Below are 20,154 nucleotides of genomic sequence, written 5' to 3'. Positions count from 1 at the left end.
GTTTTTTCTCGTGATTTGCCAATCAAATTCATTTCCACTAGTCATTTGAGTCTGAGTACTGAACATGGAATGCATTTTTCCTAAACGAGACATTCTCTTCAGAATGGAAGCTAGAGCTACAAATTTTATGAGTGCTGAAATATCCATGGCAATCTTTCAATTTTCCGCTTTTCCTTGCTGAAATTCCAGTATTGGAGCTCAGATGTATAGTACTGTTGAGCCAGTAGATTTTTTCAGGATATCAGAAGAAATATAAGTTACAATTTTGTTCTTTAATATATGCTGTATTGTTGATATGTTGCAGTGGCATTCAACATTACTGTGAGTCCTGTAATATACACTTCTATTTCTTTGGTTTTTGTTTGTTTTTTTTTTTTTTTTATTTTTCCCCCTGCAGTTCAGATGGAGAAAATGGAACTGATGAAAAAAGAAAGGCTGGAAAATCACCCACTGTGTCACTTCAGACCCCTACCAGTGAAATGGAGTATTTTGATGACCGGAAAAAAGTTGATCTTGATAGGTAATGCCAGAAATACTGTCAGTTTTCTTCTAGTAAGATAATTAAAATGGCTGCAACCCACTTCAAAAGCTGGACTGGGTAGCAATATTTATCAGATATCCTAGGGTTAAGTTGCCCTAGGATATGTGAATTGGAATCCAAGCACCTTCCTTAGTTGCTGTGTTACCCATTGCAAGCAGTCACAATAGAATTTAGACTCTGAGCTGGCTTAGTTCCCCTGTTCTAGGAAAAAATATATTGCACTGTTTGGTGCCACTGCTAGTTACATTCCTTTCGTAATCAATTTGACAGTCAAACAGAGATGCAGTTTTAGTCCTGGCCTGTTTCCAGAGCACTTTCATGCTGGAATATTGATTGTCCATGGTAAAACTATGACATAAGTTTTAATTTTGGACTCTGTGCCATATATTGCATCAGATTTTTCTAATGTCTCCACAAAGGTACTCATTCTTCTTTTGTTGGAGTACTGAAATGCATTTTAAGTGCTTCTAAAAGCTAAAATCCCATGTGGATGGTTTGAACCTTTACATCCCTTTCGCTTTGTCAACTGAACAGTCAGTGCAAAAGTCAGTGGTCAGCCTGACACTTGTTTTGGTCACAAGGCAAATATTTTAAAAAAACATAATTTAATTTCATTAAGTATCTTTGAGGAAAAGATATTTGAAGGAATATGTTATCACTTTTTTCCCCCCCAAATATTGCAGTCTTACTTCTCATATGCTATAATTGACTACTTTTGGTGAAGGCTAAATATAAGATTTTTGTCAGGTTCGCAATTTGTTTCAGTTTGACCTGTACTTTATATAAGCACACAAATACATGTACTCACATATTTTTGAGTTTTCTTCTATGAGGGACTGCCTGAACTATGCAGCTGGTTTCTGTGCTAAGTCAGTGTCTAAGTCAGATTGCTATAAAATCTATTTCCTGCTGTGTCTCCATAGCACTTAGGGTTTTTCTTCCTCTCACTCATATGGTGCAGTAATGGAAACTTTTGTAGCACCTTTATTTCCCTACTATATCTTTAGCGCAACATATGTTTCAGTTCATTCAGTATGAGTCATGTGATGTGTTTTTTCTTCTGCTGTTCAGTTAGCATCCTGAGGGCCTCTGAAAAAGAGCTACCTGATTTTTATAGTATGTTAATATGCATTTATTCTGTGCCACATAGATCTCAGAGAGAGTGCTCTCAGAGAGTGCTCTCCTCTTTCTGATTTATGAAACAGTTGTCCCCTTCTCTGTTTGTTTTTCTGAAGAATCCATGCCATTAATTCCTCCTATATAAAACAGCAAAACTGATTCTCCCAGCCATCCACAGAGAATTTGATCTGTACTTGATTTTTTTAAAGTTGTTTGAGGTTTTGTCTGGATTCCCAGTATAAATGGCTGGAGCTGTACAAGTACAGCTACCTATACAGCTGGCACTCAGAATTCCATTTCATTTCCTGTAGGGTTGCTGGTTATCTTAATGATTTCATTACATTACACTACACTACTCAGTTCCATAGCAATCCTCTGACTTGTGTACCTATTCTTTGTTGCACTTTTCTAATGAGCTCGTAGCTTGTGTTACAAGGTCATCACTTTCTGTATGCTGCCTTCCGCCTCAACTACTCAGCTTTTGATCATTTTATCTTGAATTAGTAAGGAATGTGCATGCTTAGTATTGGTATTTCATATGTTGCCCAGAAACGAAGGTGAAGCTAAGCAATGTGATAATTCATTAAGCTGGAAAAATGTTTTGAACTTTTTCTATTTCCTTACCAGATAGTTGGTTATTTAGAATACCCCTTCTAAATTAAAAGGAGACCTTCATCAGACTGTCATAGTCAACAGTTTAAGAAAAGATACACTTCTCTTTATCTCTGCATAATCCTTGATGATTTAGATAAGTTATCTAAAGAATTATTATGTTCCGTGGAAAAGCACATTCTGTTGGTAAAGAATTGGTCTTCTTACCAAGACCAATGAACTGGGGACAGGCTTACATCAAATGCTTTAAATCTTCAGGATCAAGAGCAGCGCAGATAGTCCAGTCCTGATAAGCAAGAGTGACTCCAAGATTGAAAGGAAAAAACGTGCCTCAAATCAGGTAAGGCAGAGACTCTACTTGTTTGCCTACATAGAGTAAAAGTAAACACAACCACTATGACAGGGCTTTTGTTTAGCAGCACTATAGTTCATGGTTGTACAAGGACACAGGTTCCTTTGTCATCAGTGTATTTGAGTCTGGATAAAGCACAATATAGTATTAATAACCACATAGAAAAAAAGAGGATTTCCTGTAAAACAAGTGGGCAGAATGGGAAGGTGTGTGGAGGATAGGAAGTCCTTAAGGTCACTTGGTTGTCAGACTATCTAATAAAGTGTGTGTGGTTTTGTTGTCGGGCTTTTTGTTTTTTAGCTGAAGGCAAACGCACACTTTCATAAGCTGTTTCTAGATGTTCCCATTGATGAGCCGCTGAAACAAAGTAAGTATTAATCCCTGTGTTGTTGTTGTTGCCTGTGGATCCTAGATAATGTTGTTACCCAGCCAATGTGGTGATGTACAAGAGAAGCTACCTAAATTTTAAAAACTTTTAACTCCACTTACTTAGAGCTACAGGGCTTGATCCACATGCAGTGGGCATTTTATTGTAGTCTTGGAAAACTTAAATCTCTTCATGTTTGGTCTATTTGGAAATTGTAGCCCACTTTGCCATTCCTGGAGAGTAGCCTAATCTAATGCAGTGAATCTTTCTTAATAAAGACATTACTTGAGACAGCATTGATCAAGTGATTAGCTTTTTGCTGTTGATGATGTTTTAATGATGTTTTAATGATGTAGTACTTATAAGAAGAGAATTATACGCAGACATGTATAGCAAATATTTCTTGAAAGGAATGCAGGGAAGGTGGTTCATGAGCAAGAAATGGTTTGCTCAATGTCTGTGAAGTAAAAGCAGTATTACTTTACATGTGTTGTATCTCTGTTGGACATCCATTTTAGACAACATCTGTAGAGCTGGAAGTTTAAAGACAAAACCTTTCATTAAAATTCTTTACATTTAAGTAATACAATTACCTAGAAGTTAGTAAAAAGTTCATAGGAAGATAGGTCACATTCTCTCAGAAAAGATTTTTGACCTTTGGAGGCCAATTGCATGTTGCTATTCATTTTATTCATTTCAGTTGTTGTCCTTCAAATACTTTGAGTCTAAACTTAGGCCTGTGACATCATCTGAGCTTGTCAGTATTAGTTAAACTTACTGAAAATTTTAAGGTTTGACAATGTTAATCGAAAGGCATAAACCTAAACATATCATAACTTTGTAAAAAGAACAACAACAACAAAAAACCAAAAACAGAAGCCAGGTTGGCTTGGCTTGGGTTGTGATTTACATTCAAGATTATAGAATTTCTATTTGTTTCAGGCTTTACATGTGCTCTGCAGAAAGAAATTCTGTACCAAGGAAAGTTATTCCTTTCTGAAAACTGGATTTGCTTCCATTCCAAAGTCTTTGGTAAAGACACTAAGGTTAGTAAAATGTTTATATATAGAACAGTAATGCTATTCTTAACAACTTGTTCATCACCAGAAGTTCAAACTACTGTGCAAGGCTAGAATAGTAATACTTCCAAGTTTTATTGAGTACAATCATTATTTATAAGTGGTGTTTGAAATACAGTCTAGAACTGAACACTATTATTATTAGAGATTGAATCTTTTGTTTAAGGTCTTCGTGTCTGAAAGAAACAGATGAGAGGAAAGGATCCGACGAGCCGCAATGAGGGCATTGTCAAAACCATGTAACACAATTTGCAAAAATGTTTCTCTTGGGTTAAGTTCATAAAAGAGGAGGAGGAGCTGGAGGAAGGAAGGCTGTATTGAGGCCTTCAAGGCAGTAGCTGGGGCACTGGAGAGGAGGATCAAGCATATTAAGGGATTTAGAAAGCAAGAATTAAAACTGGCTTCTGACTTGAGTAGCAAAGCTCTCTGAAGGATTCTTGTAGCAGTGCTGTTTTGCATAAACAAAGAACAGGATAAAAGAAAAACAAGTTGGCAAGGTTTTTATTTGTGAGCCCAGTGTGCAGATCAGAACTGAGAGGTGAACTGTTGGGAAGATCATAAACTAGTCTTTCTTGGTGATCCACCTAAAGCTTAGTACCCCTGAGGTGAATGATACGCATACAAAAAAATCAAAGACTTGGGTCTGTTGATTTGGAGCTTTTGGAGTGCTCTTTGTTTACATAAACTGCTTTGGTTTTGACTGCATCTAGGGAAACAGATCAAAATGCTTGAAGGATTTCTTTGGCTTCTTCCTTTCAGGTGTATCCTTGAACAAAGCTTCCGGTTAGATCCAGTGATCTAGGGGTTGATCTAGGGGTTGAGATTATCTCATTTCTCTGGGGTCAAGTGTTTTGATGGTGTACCATCTGTTGTTAACGGGCTTTTTATAAAGTATAAAAGTCTTAAAGATTGTTTAATATTATTGATAGCGTATTGTCCATGGTGACCTTATGGGTTGTTGTCTTCCACCACTTGGCCCAGGACTGTTGTTGATTTCTAGTTAATGGATTCTACTAGTCATAGACAGTACATTAATGTGGATGGTGTGTATGGTGAAAGCTGTATGACACAAAATAAAAAACAACTGGTTGACTACTGTCATTCAATATTAGTAACAGCTATCTTTGTAATTTCTTAACATTTAAGCTGCTGTACTAGCAGTCTTTGATTCACTGTGAACAATTGCAGCTACTTCAAACTGTGGAACGGCTTTGTAGTGCCAACTAAGCTAAATGTATACAAGAATATGGTAGAACTTTACTGAGTAGAAAAACTGGTAAAAATATGCAGAATGATGATGATGTAGTACTAAGAAATTATTTGTCAACAAGGTTTTTAATTCAGGAATATATACATACTTACATATATGCTGAAGAGGAAAAACATTTTACAAGATAGGCTAGAATAAACACTGGAAATGTAATTATAGCAATATTGCAAATTACTCGGTTCTGGGTCTTATTTTCAGAAAACATTGTGGGGAAAATTAAGAGTGAAGGAGATAGTCCTTATCATTTATTTACAGCTTCATTCTGCTTTTAGAAATACCATCAAGAAAAAAGCTTGAAAATCAGGGATATAGTGAAAAATGATGTCGTGGGAAAGGGAGGAGGAAGTCAAGCTGGACAGGAAGAGGAGCATTCTTAGCAGTCAGATACACTGACAAAGTTTTCAAGACACAAAGCTTCTGTTGATTAAAACTTGTAAAACCATATAAGCTTAGGGATTAAGTGTTTCATTGTGAGAAACAGCAGATCTACACATTCCAATTAATTTTTGATAGGAGTTCTAGCTGCATGTCGGGTTTTTTTCCTGAAAGCTTTCATGCAAGGAACAGCTATGCAATTCAGGAGTTTTGAGTATGCAGTAAAAACAGTGTGTATATTCAAAAGTAAAAGATTGCTTCTTCAGGATTGAATAGGCATTGAAAAACTTTTTTCCAGGTAGCACTCATTTGGCTGTATATGTTGGCCTTGAGTCTTTCTTGGATTTAGACACTGTTTTACCCTTTTAAATTACTTTCTATGTTGCCTGCAGGTAAACCTTTTATTCTGAAACAATTACTGTTCCAGATAAAAGTATTTGTGATCAAACAGTGATTCCACCCCTCCAATCTAATGCTGTGGGAGCAGTGCAGTAAGCAAGTGCTGAATGCACACATTAGTTTTGATTACAGTGATGTTGTCCATCTAAACTGCACACAGCAGAATGCCGTTTACATCTCTGATTTAAAGTTCTTTAAGGTGAATTGTGAACTGAACCAGCTAGAAAACTTGTAAGCTGCTTTCTTGTAGCAAGATTTGTGCTCAAGCAGTATTTAGCAGTCTTGCAACCAAACTGTTATTTATGGAGATTTTTTTTTAACCTGGTACATTTTTTCATTTCATGATTTTGTGTTACTGTTCTGAACAAAAGTTCAAGAAACTGCACAGAGTAAATTCATGCTCCTCCAATGGCATATTTTAATTCAGTGCTGTGATTACTAACTGAACAAATTATAAACACTTTAACCTTTCTTCCAAATTTCTCAGGTAGATCTGAGAGACTGTGCCAAAGATATTTTTAAGAGGATCTGTTTCTTAATCATGGGTGTTATTATATTATATACATATCCAGGATTATTATATTTGCCTAACTCACTAAATCTCTAGGCTTTTCAACTCACTCTCTTCAAACAGATTTTTTACTGTTGTAAATTGGTATTTACAGGAAGAACCCATGCAGAATATCTGAAGTAAAATACTCTGAAACTTAGCAGATGTTACTCTGATGTGGTTGGATGTAAACATAAAGGAGGAAGGAAAATTGAGAACTTTTCAGTGTAAATGTAAACTGCCTCCTTGGCACACACAGGAATCAGTTGAAGTCAGCAGGTGTGCCAGTATTGGGTCTTTCAACCTTGCTGAAGGATGAGCTGTTTACTCACCTGCTTGTTGCAGATCTGTAAGTGGTGGGAAGACTTTTATGCTCATTATTCAACAAGCTTTTCTTGTCTGATATGTTCTGAAATATTTGGTTTCTAAACAAAGAAGTATAGCTTTAAGATTGGTTCATTTTGCTGATCTGCAGTGCACTAAGCGCATAGTCTTGTGAGAGCCAGAAGGGATCAGGAAAGGAAGACACAAACAAATTCTTATTTTACATGAAATAATAGTAATCAGAAGGGCAGTGGAGACATCTTTAAATGGTGAGTGTTGAAGGTCTGGCTTATCCCAGTAGCTGGGCTGGCCCTGCGGGAGAGAGTGTGATGCAGATTTGTATGTGAGTATTGGGATTCTAATGCTGCATTTACCTTGTTTCAGATTAGTATACCTGTGCTGTCAGTGACCCTTCTGAAGAAAACCAAAACTGCCCTTCTTGTGCCAAATGCTCTGATCATAGCGACAGTGACAGATAGGGTAAGTACTGATAGAGGACAAGGCATTTCAGTGAGAAAATAAATAAAATCTCTGTTTACCACGTGGTCTCTGTAATCATTCATTCCCTGTTTTCCAAGAACTCATAGCACCAGAGGAACTGGAAAAGCTGAGTCAGGAGGTGCATGCACAGACGGTTACCTTCTTTGTTAGCAGCTCTGTCAGTGTTCTGCCATTTACTTGTATCTCTTACCTAACCAGTCATACTTTAGACACACAAAAACTGTTGCTTACAGTGATATTCAGGAATTGTACTTGCATCAATCAGTAGAAAATATGATCATCCTATGAGCAGCTTCAGAAACAATGCATTTTCATTACGCAAATATTCTGTGGGTGCAGGAGACAGTACATAAAAGCAAGTTTGGGGTTTTGTTTGGAGTTTTTTTAAGGGTTAGGTAAAGCATAGCATGAAAAGCGTTTTAAAAGAAAGAACAGATCTGGATTATGTTCTTGTTCCTGCAGCAGAACATGGTAACTTTTATGTGCCTGTTCTGTGTTTGTGTGATAAACATCAAGTCGAAGGCTTAGAAAGGACCACAGGTTTTTGCTGCCATGCTTTGTTACTTGATCACCAGCAAAATCACCTGTCAAGTTTTATTTAGATAAGAAGAAAACTGTATGTCTTTTGCAAACAGTCTTGGAACTTTTATTTTGCAGTACATGTTTGTCTCACTACTCTCCAGAGATACCACCTACAAGCTATTAAAATCTATCTGTACACATCTTGACGTAAGTACTAGCGGCAGTGAAGATGGTATGTAGTTTGTGTTCATTATTACTGCTATCTTGCTGGGAAATGGTACTTTCTGCTTGTGTTCCTTGTTGACAGTGCTGCTTTTTTTCAGGATACAAGCATGGGCAACAGTCCAAATCCCTCTTCTGCAGAAAACAGCTTCAGGGCTGATCGCCCTAGAACTCTGCCCCTGGTAAATGGCTTAGAAGTTTGTTCTTTTATTGCATCCATCTTTCATTGCAAGTACTATTTATAATGCCTGAAGAAAGGAAACTGAAGAAAATCATGACATCTGTTTCTAAAATTTCCATGAGTCTTTAAGCTGGAAAACAGTTGGAATAATTAGCATAATTATCTGTGACGTGCAGTTTATATACATGTGTATGCTTTGGATTTATTCAAGGTCTGTGTGTTCTCCATATCTCTGTCTAGCAGTCGGATTTCACTGTCCTGACATAAAGTCTGCCATGGACAGTTTTTGCAGTGTTTCTAGTAGCAAACCTTCCTCTGTAAAACAGTTGCTCATCTGAAAGAGCTGTGAAGCTGCATGTGATAACCAGTCTAAGTCTATGGACTTGCCCTAGACTTCACAGCTTGTCTAACTTAACAGTCTTTCTTATAAACAAGGTAGGAGATGAAGCTTGAATTCTGGTGATCTTATGGAGCTTATTTTTTAGTTTGATCTCAACATGTTGATGTCAGAGATTGTTCCTGGTTAAACAGTTCTAAAGCTTGGATCTTTGGTTCAGATTCTAGAGGAAATTAGATTGTTTTGATTTAGAACATGGCTGAGCCTTTTTGTGATTTGTTCTCCCCATCAGGATTTCAATGAAGATTATTCTGATCTGGATGGAATAGTGCAGCAGCGAAGACAAGAGATGGAAGAGTCCAGCAGCACAGGCTCACAGACACCAGAGCTGGAGTGCTTCCAAGGTGAGTGGGATCATGGAGCCCCAAGAGAAGGAGAATGGACTAGCTCTCAGTTTTGCATCTGTATCCCCTTCTGATGTGGAATCTAGATTTGTTTTGTCCTGGAGAATTATGTGCATTTTGAGATCTTCCTCAAGGCCCCAGTATCTGCATTTCTGTTACTATGGCCCTCTGCGATCCAGACTCAGGCAATGACTTTGTCATCAGCAGATCTAAATTGTTGCTGCTGGTTCCAGTTGCTTAGCCATGTGAACAGAGATAGAATGTAGGAGCCATTCATGCTTTAAAACACAAAGGAAAAACAAACAATCAAAACCCATTCTAAAGTAGTGCATGTCACAGTGCAACTTCTGATCTATACCAATAACACTTTGTACTATGGTCACTTTTGGTCATCAAGGTTATTTTTGACATGTTTTTTTGTGGGGTTTTTTAAACACTCATTTTATTCTTTGCTACTATTAAGATACTTGAAGATACCATCCAAAGTTGTTCTTTCTTTACCACACTCTTTGTAATCTCTTGTGTCAAGTTCTTCACCTAACTGGCAACTGTTCTTCATACCTCATTTCATAACTTCATGAGTACAGCAATACTTGTTTTGTATAGCTCATCCTGAATGTTGTTATGAAAACCTAGAGTATTCTCTTATACAATTAATATATATTAAGATATTAATGTGTTGTTATGCTGTTAGTACTCTGTGTTCCATCTTGACTATAATTTGTATAAGAAACTGCTGAAAGATACTGTCATTTTTTATAGCAGTTCTCTGTCATGTTATTTTTTATTAACTCCTTTTTGCTCTGTGTCTTTTGTTTAGCCAAATGATTTGGAGTTATTTGCTTTCATTGATATTTTACGTTTGCAGTGCATCTGTACATTTGCAGTACATTTGCAGTGGTGCTGTTCATTAAATTGTGGCATCATCACATGCCACAGAGTGCTTCTAAATATTTTTTTAACTTGCTGTCTTACTTCCTGATGGCTAGTAACTACTTCAAGCCATTTCTTTTTCCACAAATGAAAACAAATATCCAGGCAAAGAACCATCCTAGGAAAAGGAATTGAAAGTGGGTGTGAAAGGTAGCATGTCTGTCACTCATGGTTGTTTTTTGTGCATCATTAGAGCAAGTCCAGGGTAAACAGGTACAGCATGAAACTGAGTGTGATTAGATTTTTCTGTTCCAGTTCTTTCAAGATACCACTGGCATTTTTAAAGACAGTCTGGATAGGAAGTTTTAATGTCCTTTTTAAAGTAACAATGCACTATCCCCATTTGGTGTTGCTATTAAAGTAATTTGGAATCATTACTCTAGCAAATTCAGGCCTTTCGAGAGATTAGTTTTGTGACTATAATCTTCTGCCTGGAAATTCAATAGTAGCTTTCAAGATTTTCATGGGTTGCTATCTTTTAAAAGATCTGGAATATAAATGCAACATATATTATCTTCTTTCAATCCAAGTGCCTCTTTTTATTTTGTGTTGATGTGGAACTAGTACGTAAACCGTTTCAAGGATACTAAACCAACTTCTGCTTTTTACCCAAAAGTACAGAAATACACCTTTTAAAATTTTCCTCTTTCGTTATTTCTTGACCAGAATAAGCTATGAACAATTTCACCTCTATTAAAATTCTTTCTTTTGACAGATTATCACGTTGTTGAAACAGAGACTCATTTGAAAGTTTCCAAGCCTGAGGCCAAGTCTGTTCGTTCAGATGCACATAGTAAACGTGGGCCTGATGGAAAAGCCCGAAACAGTCCTCGAAATGGTAAGAAATCAAGGACAGATCTGCAGCTGGAATAACTTGAGATAAGTTTGCAAAGTACATCAGTTCACATAACATGGAAGAGCTCTTTCTTGTTTCTCCCTCTACATTATCTGTTGCATTCTTCAAAACACTGTTTATATTCTGTGGTCTGCTCTGCTCAAAGTAAGACTTGGTTCTTTCCCTTGCAGGCCATTCTGAAGCCTTCAGGTTCCTCCACAAAGTGAAGTCCCAGAAGCTCTTATCTCTGAACTATGTACTTGTATTTTATGCAATTCTGTAAGTTAGCAATAACAAGATGGTCAAAAACTAGGATTTTCTTATGTTTACGTGATTGATATAATGTAAGCATGATTGATATAATCTAAGCTGTATTTGAGAAAAGGAAATTATTGGGAACTGTGGCCTCACACTTCCCAGAAATATGTATATACATACGTACATATATACATATATACATATGTATATATATCTATATAAGCCTGCTGCATCAGGCTTATACTTAACTGGCCATTTACTTTTAAAAGCAAAGGGTCTTTTGGTTCAGAAAATTTTAAAAATATTTAAGTACTTGCAGAGGTTCCTTTTGCCTGTCATTTAGCAAAAACATACTCAGGTTTGAGATTTTCATAACTGTCTGAATGCCATTGATGTTATTCCTGAGATGTTTCTGAGAACAATACCTTTATTATTGAACATGTGCAAGTAATAATTTAAATGGCTTTTAACAACAAATTTGTCAGGTGCTGCTAAAGTTTCCTTAACTGATACACTTTATTTTTCTCTCTTACAGTGTTTGTGTTTTAATACTTTCTACCTTCTACATGAGATACAAAATCAGTGTCCTGGAGGAACGCCTTATGTCCATGACAGCCTTTGATTCACATATTAAGGAGTAAGATAAACTCTGGAAAAGCATTGGTGATTTAAAATCTTTTTCCAGAGCAATGATTCCATGAAAAAGGTGTAACTTCCGTCTTCAGTCTTAGTGTAATTTGATTAGTATATTAGAAACATACTTCATGCTCTTTGAGCTAATGCGTCTGTCTTGTTTGTATAAAGCTTTGTGTTGTCTCTGTACCACTTATAAACTGATATCCTGTCTTTCTGAAATAAAAAACCCCACACTAGAAAACCAAACCAAAGCAAAATCTGAACACACCACGGGACACTGTCTGTGTATTTGAAGAGGAAATAGGGAAAGGGACCATAGTTACATCAGTAATTCCTTTCTGTAACTGAAGTCATGGCTGTCATCTGCCCCTGCAGTTAGTTTTTTTGGATTTTTTTTTGTCTCCATGTTGCATAAATAGGAATATGCAAACATTAAATGGAGAGGCAGAGCAGAGGTATGTGTTTTTTTTCCACAATAGTTTACCTCTATAAGCTGTGTGGGCTCCCTGCTCTTGTGTTTGGAAGTTAAACTGGATACTGCTGAGAATACTAATCAGTTTATTGAGCATTAGATTTTGCATTAACTCTTCTCCCCTTCTTATAACAGATTTTTTTCCCTGAGCTGCTCTGAAAAATATGGCTTTGAAAGTCATTTATAAACTCAGTGCAAAACCTGCAGCCACATGCAACATGAGTGGAAATGATGACAGCTGGAAAAGCACCACGTGAAAAAGAGAAGGGAAAAATAAAATTCAAGACAGAACTGACTCAGGCATGGTGGAACTGTTTGTAAAGTGGTTCAAATTTAGCAAGCTCTTACATAAGTGTGCTTTTAAATTCAGCTTTCTTTGATTACCCATCTGTGACAAAACAGGTCACTTTGACATTGCACTTGTGGTCATATCAGACAATGACTGTGCTGTTTATGATCCAACTGGTCTCAGCTGTCATCTGTGGAAAGCAGTAGGATTTGTATGCATATGTCAGAAGACAGAGCCAGGTTCTTTATTAAAAAAGGGATAGAAGGAAATGATGCTCTATCTATGCAGCCTTGCATTTATATTTTACCATTTTATAATCCAAGAAGTGGGATAAACTTGTCCCACATATTAAGCAATGTCAAAAGCCTTTTTTCTCACTTCTGGCATATTTTTATTAGCAGGATACTGTATCCCTCTTTAAAAACACTAACACAATAAAGTCCTGATTCTGTTGCTCTGATCCCAAACAGTACAAGATACAGGAAGGAAGATCTAATGTGCACTTCTGCTGTGTCAAGGGCTTGGGCTTTCCAATTTCCTCCAAGTCACAGGATGTGGAACTTACAGAACTTCTCAGGGGAAATAGCTCAAAAGTGTTCTATCCAAACTTCTGGAGAATGACATTCCTAGTGCAGTTTACAATTTTGGCGCTGTTTCCATCTACATGTGTGTCCAGTTCTGTTTTCCTCATTTTTTGAGTCTGTCATACTTACATTTTATTCTGTTTGACAGACATCAAGTGCACCAAGATTTGGGATCTCACCTGCAAATTAATGCTGATGCCCTTTGTGATGAGTTAACTGCTAATCTTAGAAAATTGGAAAAGGTAACATTGTATGATATAATGCAAATGCTGATAGACCAATTGGGTTCTTGCTGTGTTTCTGTGATCTTGTATCTTAAAAAGTGTTGAGTTACCCCAAATTTGATACCAAGAGGTGGCATCTTTTCCTAGACAAAGGACTAGTTTTCAGACTATAAATTAACTCTAGTATAAACATTGGTATGTGTAAAAGCTTTGCCTTGAACTGAAGCTTATAACCAGGCCAAGCGTCCCTGAGGCAGACACTTCAGGGGTGATTATTGCATTACGTAGTGATCTCAACTTTTTTTTTTTCTTTTTTTTTTTTTAGTCCATCAGGGCTAAGGATTTTAAAATCAACCTTTATTGGTATTTGATTAATTTTTCTGTCTGGGGCTTTTTTGGAGTTTTGGAGTTTTGATTAAGAAAAGTGGTGCTTGCTTACATATGCAGTCCGCTTCTTCACACAGAGTGGCTGAGATCTGCTTGTTTTATTCCAGTCACACAAATGCTGCTGCACCTGTTGTGCAGTTCCCTATACCTGACCTTCACTTTTTACCATTCTCTTATTGGAAAACTAAACATATTTGGTGACTTAAATTGGAAGCCTATGCGAAACAAGTGGCTGTGCGGACCTTATTTCCTTATTTGGTGTTTTTCCCCTTTCTAAAACACTTTACCAGAGACTCCACTGCTCTCGTGGCTGTGCCCTGGGGTGGGTCTGCTGGATGCTGTTGGAATGGCTGTCTCCAGCACAGGGCAGCCCCTGGCCCTGGTACACTGCTGCTGCCCCTGCAGACCTTGCCCCACCTGCCTCCAAACCTTGACAAATGCACCCAGTACGGGTGGGTGAGATGCTGTGTGTTGGGTACACATACACAGGCAGAGCACGACAAAATCACTAGTGGAACAAGACCAAAAGTTACTTGAATTCCTTTGTGCTTGAGTCACATGGGATATTTTTGCCTCTGTTTCTAAAACTGAGTCTGTGCCGAAGTCTTTCAATGCCTTTTTTCCCCCAAACCAAATTTTTCAAATAGCATAAAGCTAAGAATATAAAATATCACTGTTTACATGTATGGCATAGGTTTTAGAAATATTGCCAAAAATTAGTTTCTTCCCCCACATCATTACCCTCTTGGCTATGGAAATCTAGAGTAATGCTGGCTTAACCCCTCTGTATTTTCTGGATAATAACAGTGCGAATACAAAGGAAAAATGATCTGGTAACCATACAGTCTTCAGCCAAATTAGGTCATTTTAAGAGGTTGCTGCTTTCTGGCTGTCTGGGACAGGCTGGCAAGATGGTTCATAGGAGACCTCATTTCAGTGGGAAGCCAGCCAGCCAGCCCTCTGCAGCAAGGCTAGGCACTGTCCCACTCCCTTATATAGTCTCTGCTTGGAGACAGTAATGAACAGCTGGATGGTTAGGTCATTCAGCTGTTCACAGAGAAGTGACCTTCTGTCCTGAATTAGAGTCTTAAGTGGTGTGCATTTTTTGTTTAGTGTCTTGCTTTGTTTAGTGTCTACAGGATTGGAGCCTTAAAGACTTACCTTTATCTGCCATATATTCAGGGCAATGAAGTGCTCTGCATACAAGCTAAATCAGAATTGCCTGTAGCTGCATATTGCCACATCCTGTTCTAATCTAGATGAGCAGTGGTTAGAAATCTAACAGCTTTTTGTTCTCTGAGCAAAGTTGCTGCAGCTGTTTACCAGTTTCATATGCCTTAGTGAAAAGTGGCTGCAGCAGCAAAGGTAGCATACATGTTCTAGTATAATTTATCACGTCTTCCTTACTTTCCCTGTGACCACAGCACTGTAAACTGGAGCACTGAGATTATCTAGATTAAAAACTAAAAATTACTCTGCAGTTACAAATTGGTTAATGCACGAATATGTAGCAATGACTTTTTCAGTGAGACCTTGTGATTTTTACAAGTTCTCCTTCATACTTGGAATCAAGGAACTGCCATTGTTTAGCAGAATTCTGCTAACTTGTCTTTTAATTGCATTTAGCAGCTTGTTAAAATGCAGCATGTCTATCAAAGGATAAAGCATTAAGTTGTGGGAGGGAAAATATGGCCTAATATTACTCATTCCCTTACACTAACTTACCAAGCTAAGCTAAAAGGAAATTCCTGTTTTCATGTTAAGCAACTCTCATAAAATTAGGTGCTTCTTACTGTTTCCCTTTCCTCAAAATGTCCTTCTTGAGAAAGGTGTGCATCTGGGATGGAAATCATGACGTAGGACTGAAAAGTGGTATCTTTGAACAGGAAGTACAGTGGCTCCTCAAATTAAAGCCTGAAAGTAGCTGTGACTAAATCTGTAACCAGTGCCAGCAAGTTACTAAGATACTGAGATATTGAGAATGTGTGTGTCTGGGGATGTGACCCACTCCATTCCCTCCTCTCTGCTTTTAAGGAGAAGGAGATGAAAAGTGGATAAATAGGCTGTGTAAAAATAGATCTGTTCAAATTATTCTGGAGGATACAACTGGCTGACATTACTTTCATTGCAGCTAAAGGGAGATAGCCCACAATCAGTTCACTGTATCTGGTAAATGGGACATGTCTGGTAATGGTTACAAGGCTGTACTTTACTGTGCACATATCATGGCTGAAGCTGTTAAAAACTATTTGAATTATCCATTTAGCCATAGAACTATGACTTGGGAGTTTGAGGCTTTTACTGGATTTTGATCAAGGTGAAAATAATTCATTTTCTTGTCCCATTGCTTCTAGCTCTGATTTTTATTTCTGTCTTATGACTAATGGTGGAGACAATCTATAGGAGAAAATTTGAGGGGATATTCATTATATGAAACTTGCTGGTTGATTGTCTAGGTGTTACATTTGATGCACTTTTATTACATTTACAATAAGGGAAGCATTTAACAGGAATACCAGAGGTATGAAAAGGTGTGACAGAATTAACATGCAGACAGAGTATATTGAAGAGTGTCTTGATTTTTTTTTTATTTAAAATGCAGTGTAACACTTCTTGCCTCACAACTTATTCTCTCCCTTTTTCTAAGATACAGAACAACTTACAAAAACTACTTGAAGATAGTGAATGAAACATCAATGTTCTTGGACTGCTTCAGACCTCATTCTTCTGTCTCGACAAGCTGTTCCAAAGGAGCTCTGCTGGCCAGAGTTCAAGCTTCTTTATTTTCAGTCCAAGCCAAGCTTAAACTACTGTAAAGCTCATGTCATAATGCAAAAAATTCAGTTGATTCTTCAGCATGTATCTATATATTTTGCAAACATATATGGTTTGGTCTACATGTATCTATGTTTTAAAAATGTGGGGATTTTTCTTTGTTGTGTGTGAATTAATGGATTTTATAGCTTGCTTCATTTTAGAGTTGCTTTCACCAGTGCAAGCCTGGTACATATCCTTTTACCTCAACATTTACTTTATGCCTATTGTCATACAAGTGTATACGTGAAGAATGTCAGTCATGATTCATGTACTGAAGTGTTGTGTGAATGAGCAGGTATCTGTTTTAGCTGTGATTATGGATTGGTGCTGTGCTCTTATTTTTACTTACTTCTCTGCACCCTGACATCCCAAAGATCAGAAAACAGATGCCTCTGTGTTTGGGTATGCTAAGTCATGAATGTTTGAGGTCTGCTCAGTTCTCCAGCACTGTAAAAAGGCTCAAGTCCACTTTTTGTGACACTGTATCACCACTGAGGGTAAGGTCTGTTTCTGCTGGGCATTCAGGTTCCATTGAAGTCAAGCCTGAAATCTGTATGGACTTGCCAATTTGCAATCAAGTTGCTTATGAATAGCAATATGGGTGTGACACACCTGCACAGCTTAGAAAAACTGCTTGTTTTCTGTCCACTCATGTGGTCTCTGTCCTTTAAGTTAATCAGTGCGAAGGTCCTCAGTCAGCTTTCCTTGGAGTTGCATGGGGTTTTGGTTGGCTGAGCAAGTGCAATTTGTAGTCCAGTAAATGGAAATCTGGTCTTGGTATGTGACTCCAGGGACTGGATATTTCCACATAATGAGAACTGGCAAATTAATGGTGCAGCAATACAAACAATCAGTAGAGTGAATGAAAAAGTGGACACCTGCTTCATTGTATCACATACTGTTTTTTTCCCAGAGTGCCTAAGATGGGGATTTTTAGCTTTCTGATTCACCAAGCAGGCTCATTAGTTTTTAAAAAGCAATATTTAGGATAATAACTACTATCTGTGAAGTAACAGTATTGTTTATAATATGCTATGCATTTTATAACCATTTCTGTGAAATGTACCTACTTTGTTTAAATAAACTTTTTAAAACCAGCGACTCAGTACTATAATTTGGATGAACCCATGTCCATCCATCGGTTTTAGTCAAATGTGATGTTCATGAGGCTTTATACCTCATGGTACAGTTTGTGCAAAACCCAGCACGCAACACAAGGGGTTGGGAACTGCATCCTGCTGCAGTCCTTCCTCTGACTCCATTGTGTGTGGACTTCTTTCTGGATCTCAATAACAACAGTAAGAGCAAATTTGGCCCCCAGAGTTTTGGGGACTATTAATAGTTTTCTCAAGTTCTCCAGGTTTCTCAAGTTTCCTCCTTGGAGGATATTGGATGGGTATCAGAATGCCAAGGAAGATTAGAGGGCTCTGAGGGCTCTAACATGCCTGCCTGGCTCAAGATTCCACATGAGCACAGTATGTAAGAAATTATTGAGATTTTACTGTTCTCCCTATTGAAATACCTGCTTTTGCTTCCTCAGCTATTGTGACTTTATTGGAAAACTCAGCTTCACAAGAAAACTGTTGAAAAAAAGTTTGGTTTTTTCCATTTTTCCCCCTACTCTCCGCTACAGTTGCACAGTTTATGTAATGTTATGGACTCTCACCTCATCCTCTACCTTCTCTTGTTCCCTCCCTTTAATTCTTTATCAGAAGTCTCTAGCTCTGTGGTTGAAAAATTGATGCCATGAGTCACTTTTATCAAAGGAACTACAAGAAGACTTGGTTATATCCAGCAGCTGAACTGAGTTAGCCTTTTACTTACCTTACATTGTCAAGTCTGTGCTTTTCTACAGAAGAACAGGGACAAAGAGAGATAATAGGTGCCTTAAGTGAATCAGGCAGGCTAAGGCCTTATCATTAGCCATATGGAATGCAATAATTACTGTATGGAATGAGCAATCAGAGGTGGTTGTGTGCCCTTTAGCCTGCTGCAGCAACATGCCAGGGGAGGCGAGTCTGCGCAAAGGTGTAACTGTTCTTCTAATGCAGGAAAGTGAGCTGTGCTCCAGAGAAAGGATTGGATTGTGACAATTCAGTCACAGCAGCCACGTGAGTGCAGTGGCACAGTTCTGTGCGACCCCTGCCCTGGTGCTACCCTCACTCCGCCTTTTCCTAGAGGGAGGAGGAGCATGTCTCAGGATGTCACATTCTTCAGGCATCAGGGCACAGGTGGGCAGCATGCAGTGTTCAGGTACCCCAGGGAGGCCTGCAAGGCCCCACGTGGAGAAAGCTTAGAAGGGAGTGGAGTGAGTTAAATCCTGTGATTTAGGCTTTTAGGCTTGGGATGGAGGGGGTTTGCCCCAGTGTTTAGGAGGGAAGTACTAGCAGCAAGGGATAAGCAAGGAAAAGCTGCTTCCCGCAAGGCTAGGAGTCTGTTAAAGAGCAGGGAGACTTATTCCAGTATCTGTGGCAGGTAGTGTATACAAAGGCAACGAGGAGGGGCTTTGCCTTTTGGGAAAAGCGCGAGTTTGCAGAAGTAGATGGGAAAGGTGTGTGACTTTAGGGAAGTCAAAGATGCACAGAAAATTCTTAGCACGCACTCTTAGTAACAATCATTCATAATTTGCTGCATAGACTGCATAGAAACCTGCTTTTAAAAGACAGTTTTAAAATTTCTTTTGTGTTTGTTTTTCCTGTTTTGTCTGCCTTTTGTCCTTGACAGCACAGAGGCTGAAAACAAAGAAGAAAAACAAACAAGAAAAACAGCTGAGTTCTACCAGCCGTGCAGGACTAGTAATTGGTAGTGCCAGGTTCTGGGAAGATGCTTTGAGTTTGAAGGTGGAAGGCAAGAGGGACACATCACTTGTGTTTTCTCTAATTGTGGTTAGTGAAAAAAGTAATGAGGATTTGTAATGGCTGTTTGGATTGAGGGGTTGTTGAATTAGTTTTCTGTCAAGGTATCAGGGTATGAAATTTATGGTGCTGTTGGTGTGAAGGATGCAGCTAGCACTCTAGGCAGGAAGTATGGTCAGCTGAAAGCCTCCCTCTCAACAGTAGTAGGTCCCATTAGCATTTGTAGGAAAGACAAACAGTTTTGTATGTGTTTTTGTCTGAGTATATCTGAATTTAATATTATTAACTTCTTGCATGTGAACTTTTGTACAGGTGTGTGGTAATACTTTCTGCTACCTGCTACATCTGCACTTTCATTTCCATATTTCCACCTCATAGTCAGTTGACAAATGATAAAGAAATATCCAGGTTGCTGATATCCAGGCGTTTGCAGGCTATTGCTCAGCTGGTTCAGGCTATTGCTAGTGAGGTGTTATTCCCAAATACATAGGAGATTTTGCATTTACAGAGCAGGTGTGACATGCAGTAATGATCAGAAAAAGCTGGCTGTTTAGACAGCCACTGAGCAAATAGTTCTTTTTATGTTCAGTGCCTGTGTGTATGCTTCTATAAACAGCAGAGGAATAATGTCGTTTGAAAGGATTTTACCAGCACCTGCTTTTCAGTTTCCCTGGTGAGACAATCTGAGTCTGACAGGCAAATTTGCTCA

The 20,154-nt window shown here is 38.1% G+C and overlaps 1 protein-coding gene across 4 annotated transcripts in view; it reads left to right on the top strand.

Moving 5' to 3' along the window:
• Positions 1-17,687, top strand: part of GRAMD2B (GRAM domain containing 2B) — a 41,990-nt gene extending 24,303 nt beyond the window's left edge. For 2 of the 4 annotated variants that reach the window (XM_030968557.1, XM_030968554.1), the window contains exons 2-14: positions 398-520; positions 2,531-2,612; positions 2,925-2,991; positions 3,934-4,037; positions 7,373-7,468; positions 8,147-8,218; positions 8,335-8,415; positions 9,044-9,155; positions 10,804-10,926; positions 11,115-11,202; positions 11,717-11,818; positions 13,311-13,404; positions 16,421-17,687. In XM_030968557.1, coding sequence (XP_030824417.1) covers positions 398-520; positions 2,531-2,612; positions 2,925-2,991; positions 3,934-4,037; positions 7,373-7,468; positions 8,147-8,218; positions 8,335-8,415; positions 9,044-9,155; positions 10,804-10,926; positions 11,115-11,202; positions 11,717-11,818; positions 13,311-13,404; positions 16,421-16,462 — 1,186 coding nt within the window. In that variant the 3' untranslated portion in view covers positions 16,463-17,687. The remainder of the gene's footprint in view (positions 1-397; positions 521-2,530; positions 2,613-2,924; positions 2,992-3,933; positions 4,038-7,372; positions 7,469-8,146; positions 8,219-8,334; positions 8,416-9,043; positions 9,156-10,803; positions 10,927-11,114; positions 11,203-11,716; positions 11,819-13,310; positions 13,405-16,420) is intronic. The other 2 variants (XM_030968556.1, XM_030968555.1) reach the window with 2 other exon arrangements.
• The last annotated feature ends 2,467 nt before the right edge of the window (positions 17,688-20,154 follow it).

The sequence above is a fragment of the Camarhynchus parvulus genome, chromosome Z (assembly GCF_901933205.1).
Source record: "Camarhynchus parvulus chromosome Z, STF_HiC, whole genome shotgun sequence".
Taxonomy (NCBI): domain Eukaryota; kingdom Metazoa; phylum Chordata; class Aves; order Passeriformes; family Thraupidae; genus Camarhynchus; species Camarhynchus parvulus.
Note: the sequence above shows the minus strand (reverse complement) of the source record. Positions and strands in the feature narration are given on the sequence as shown.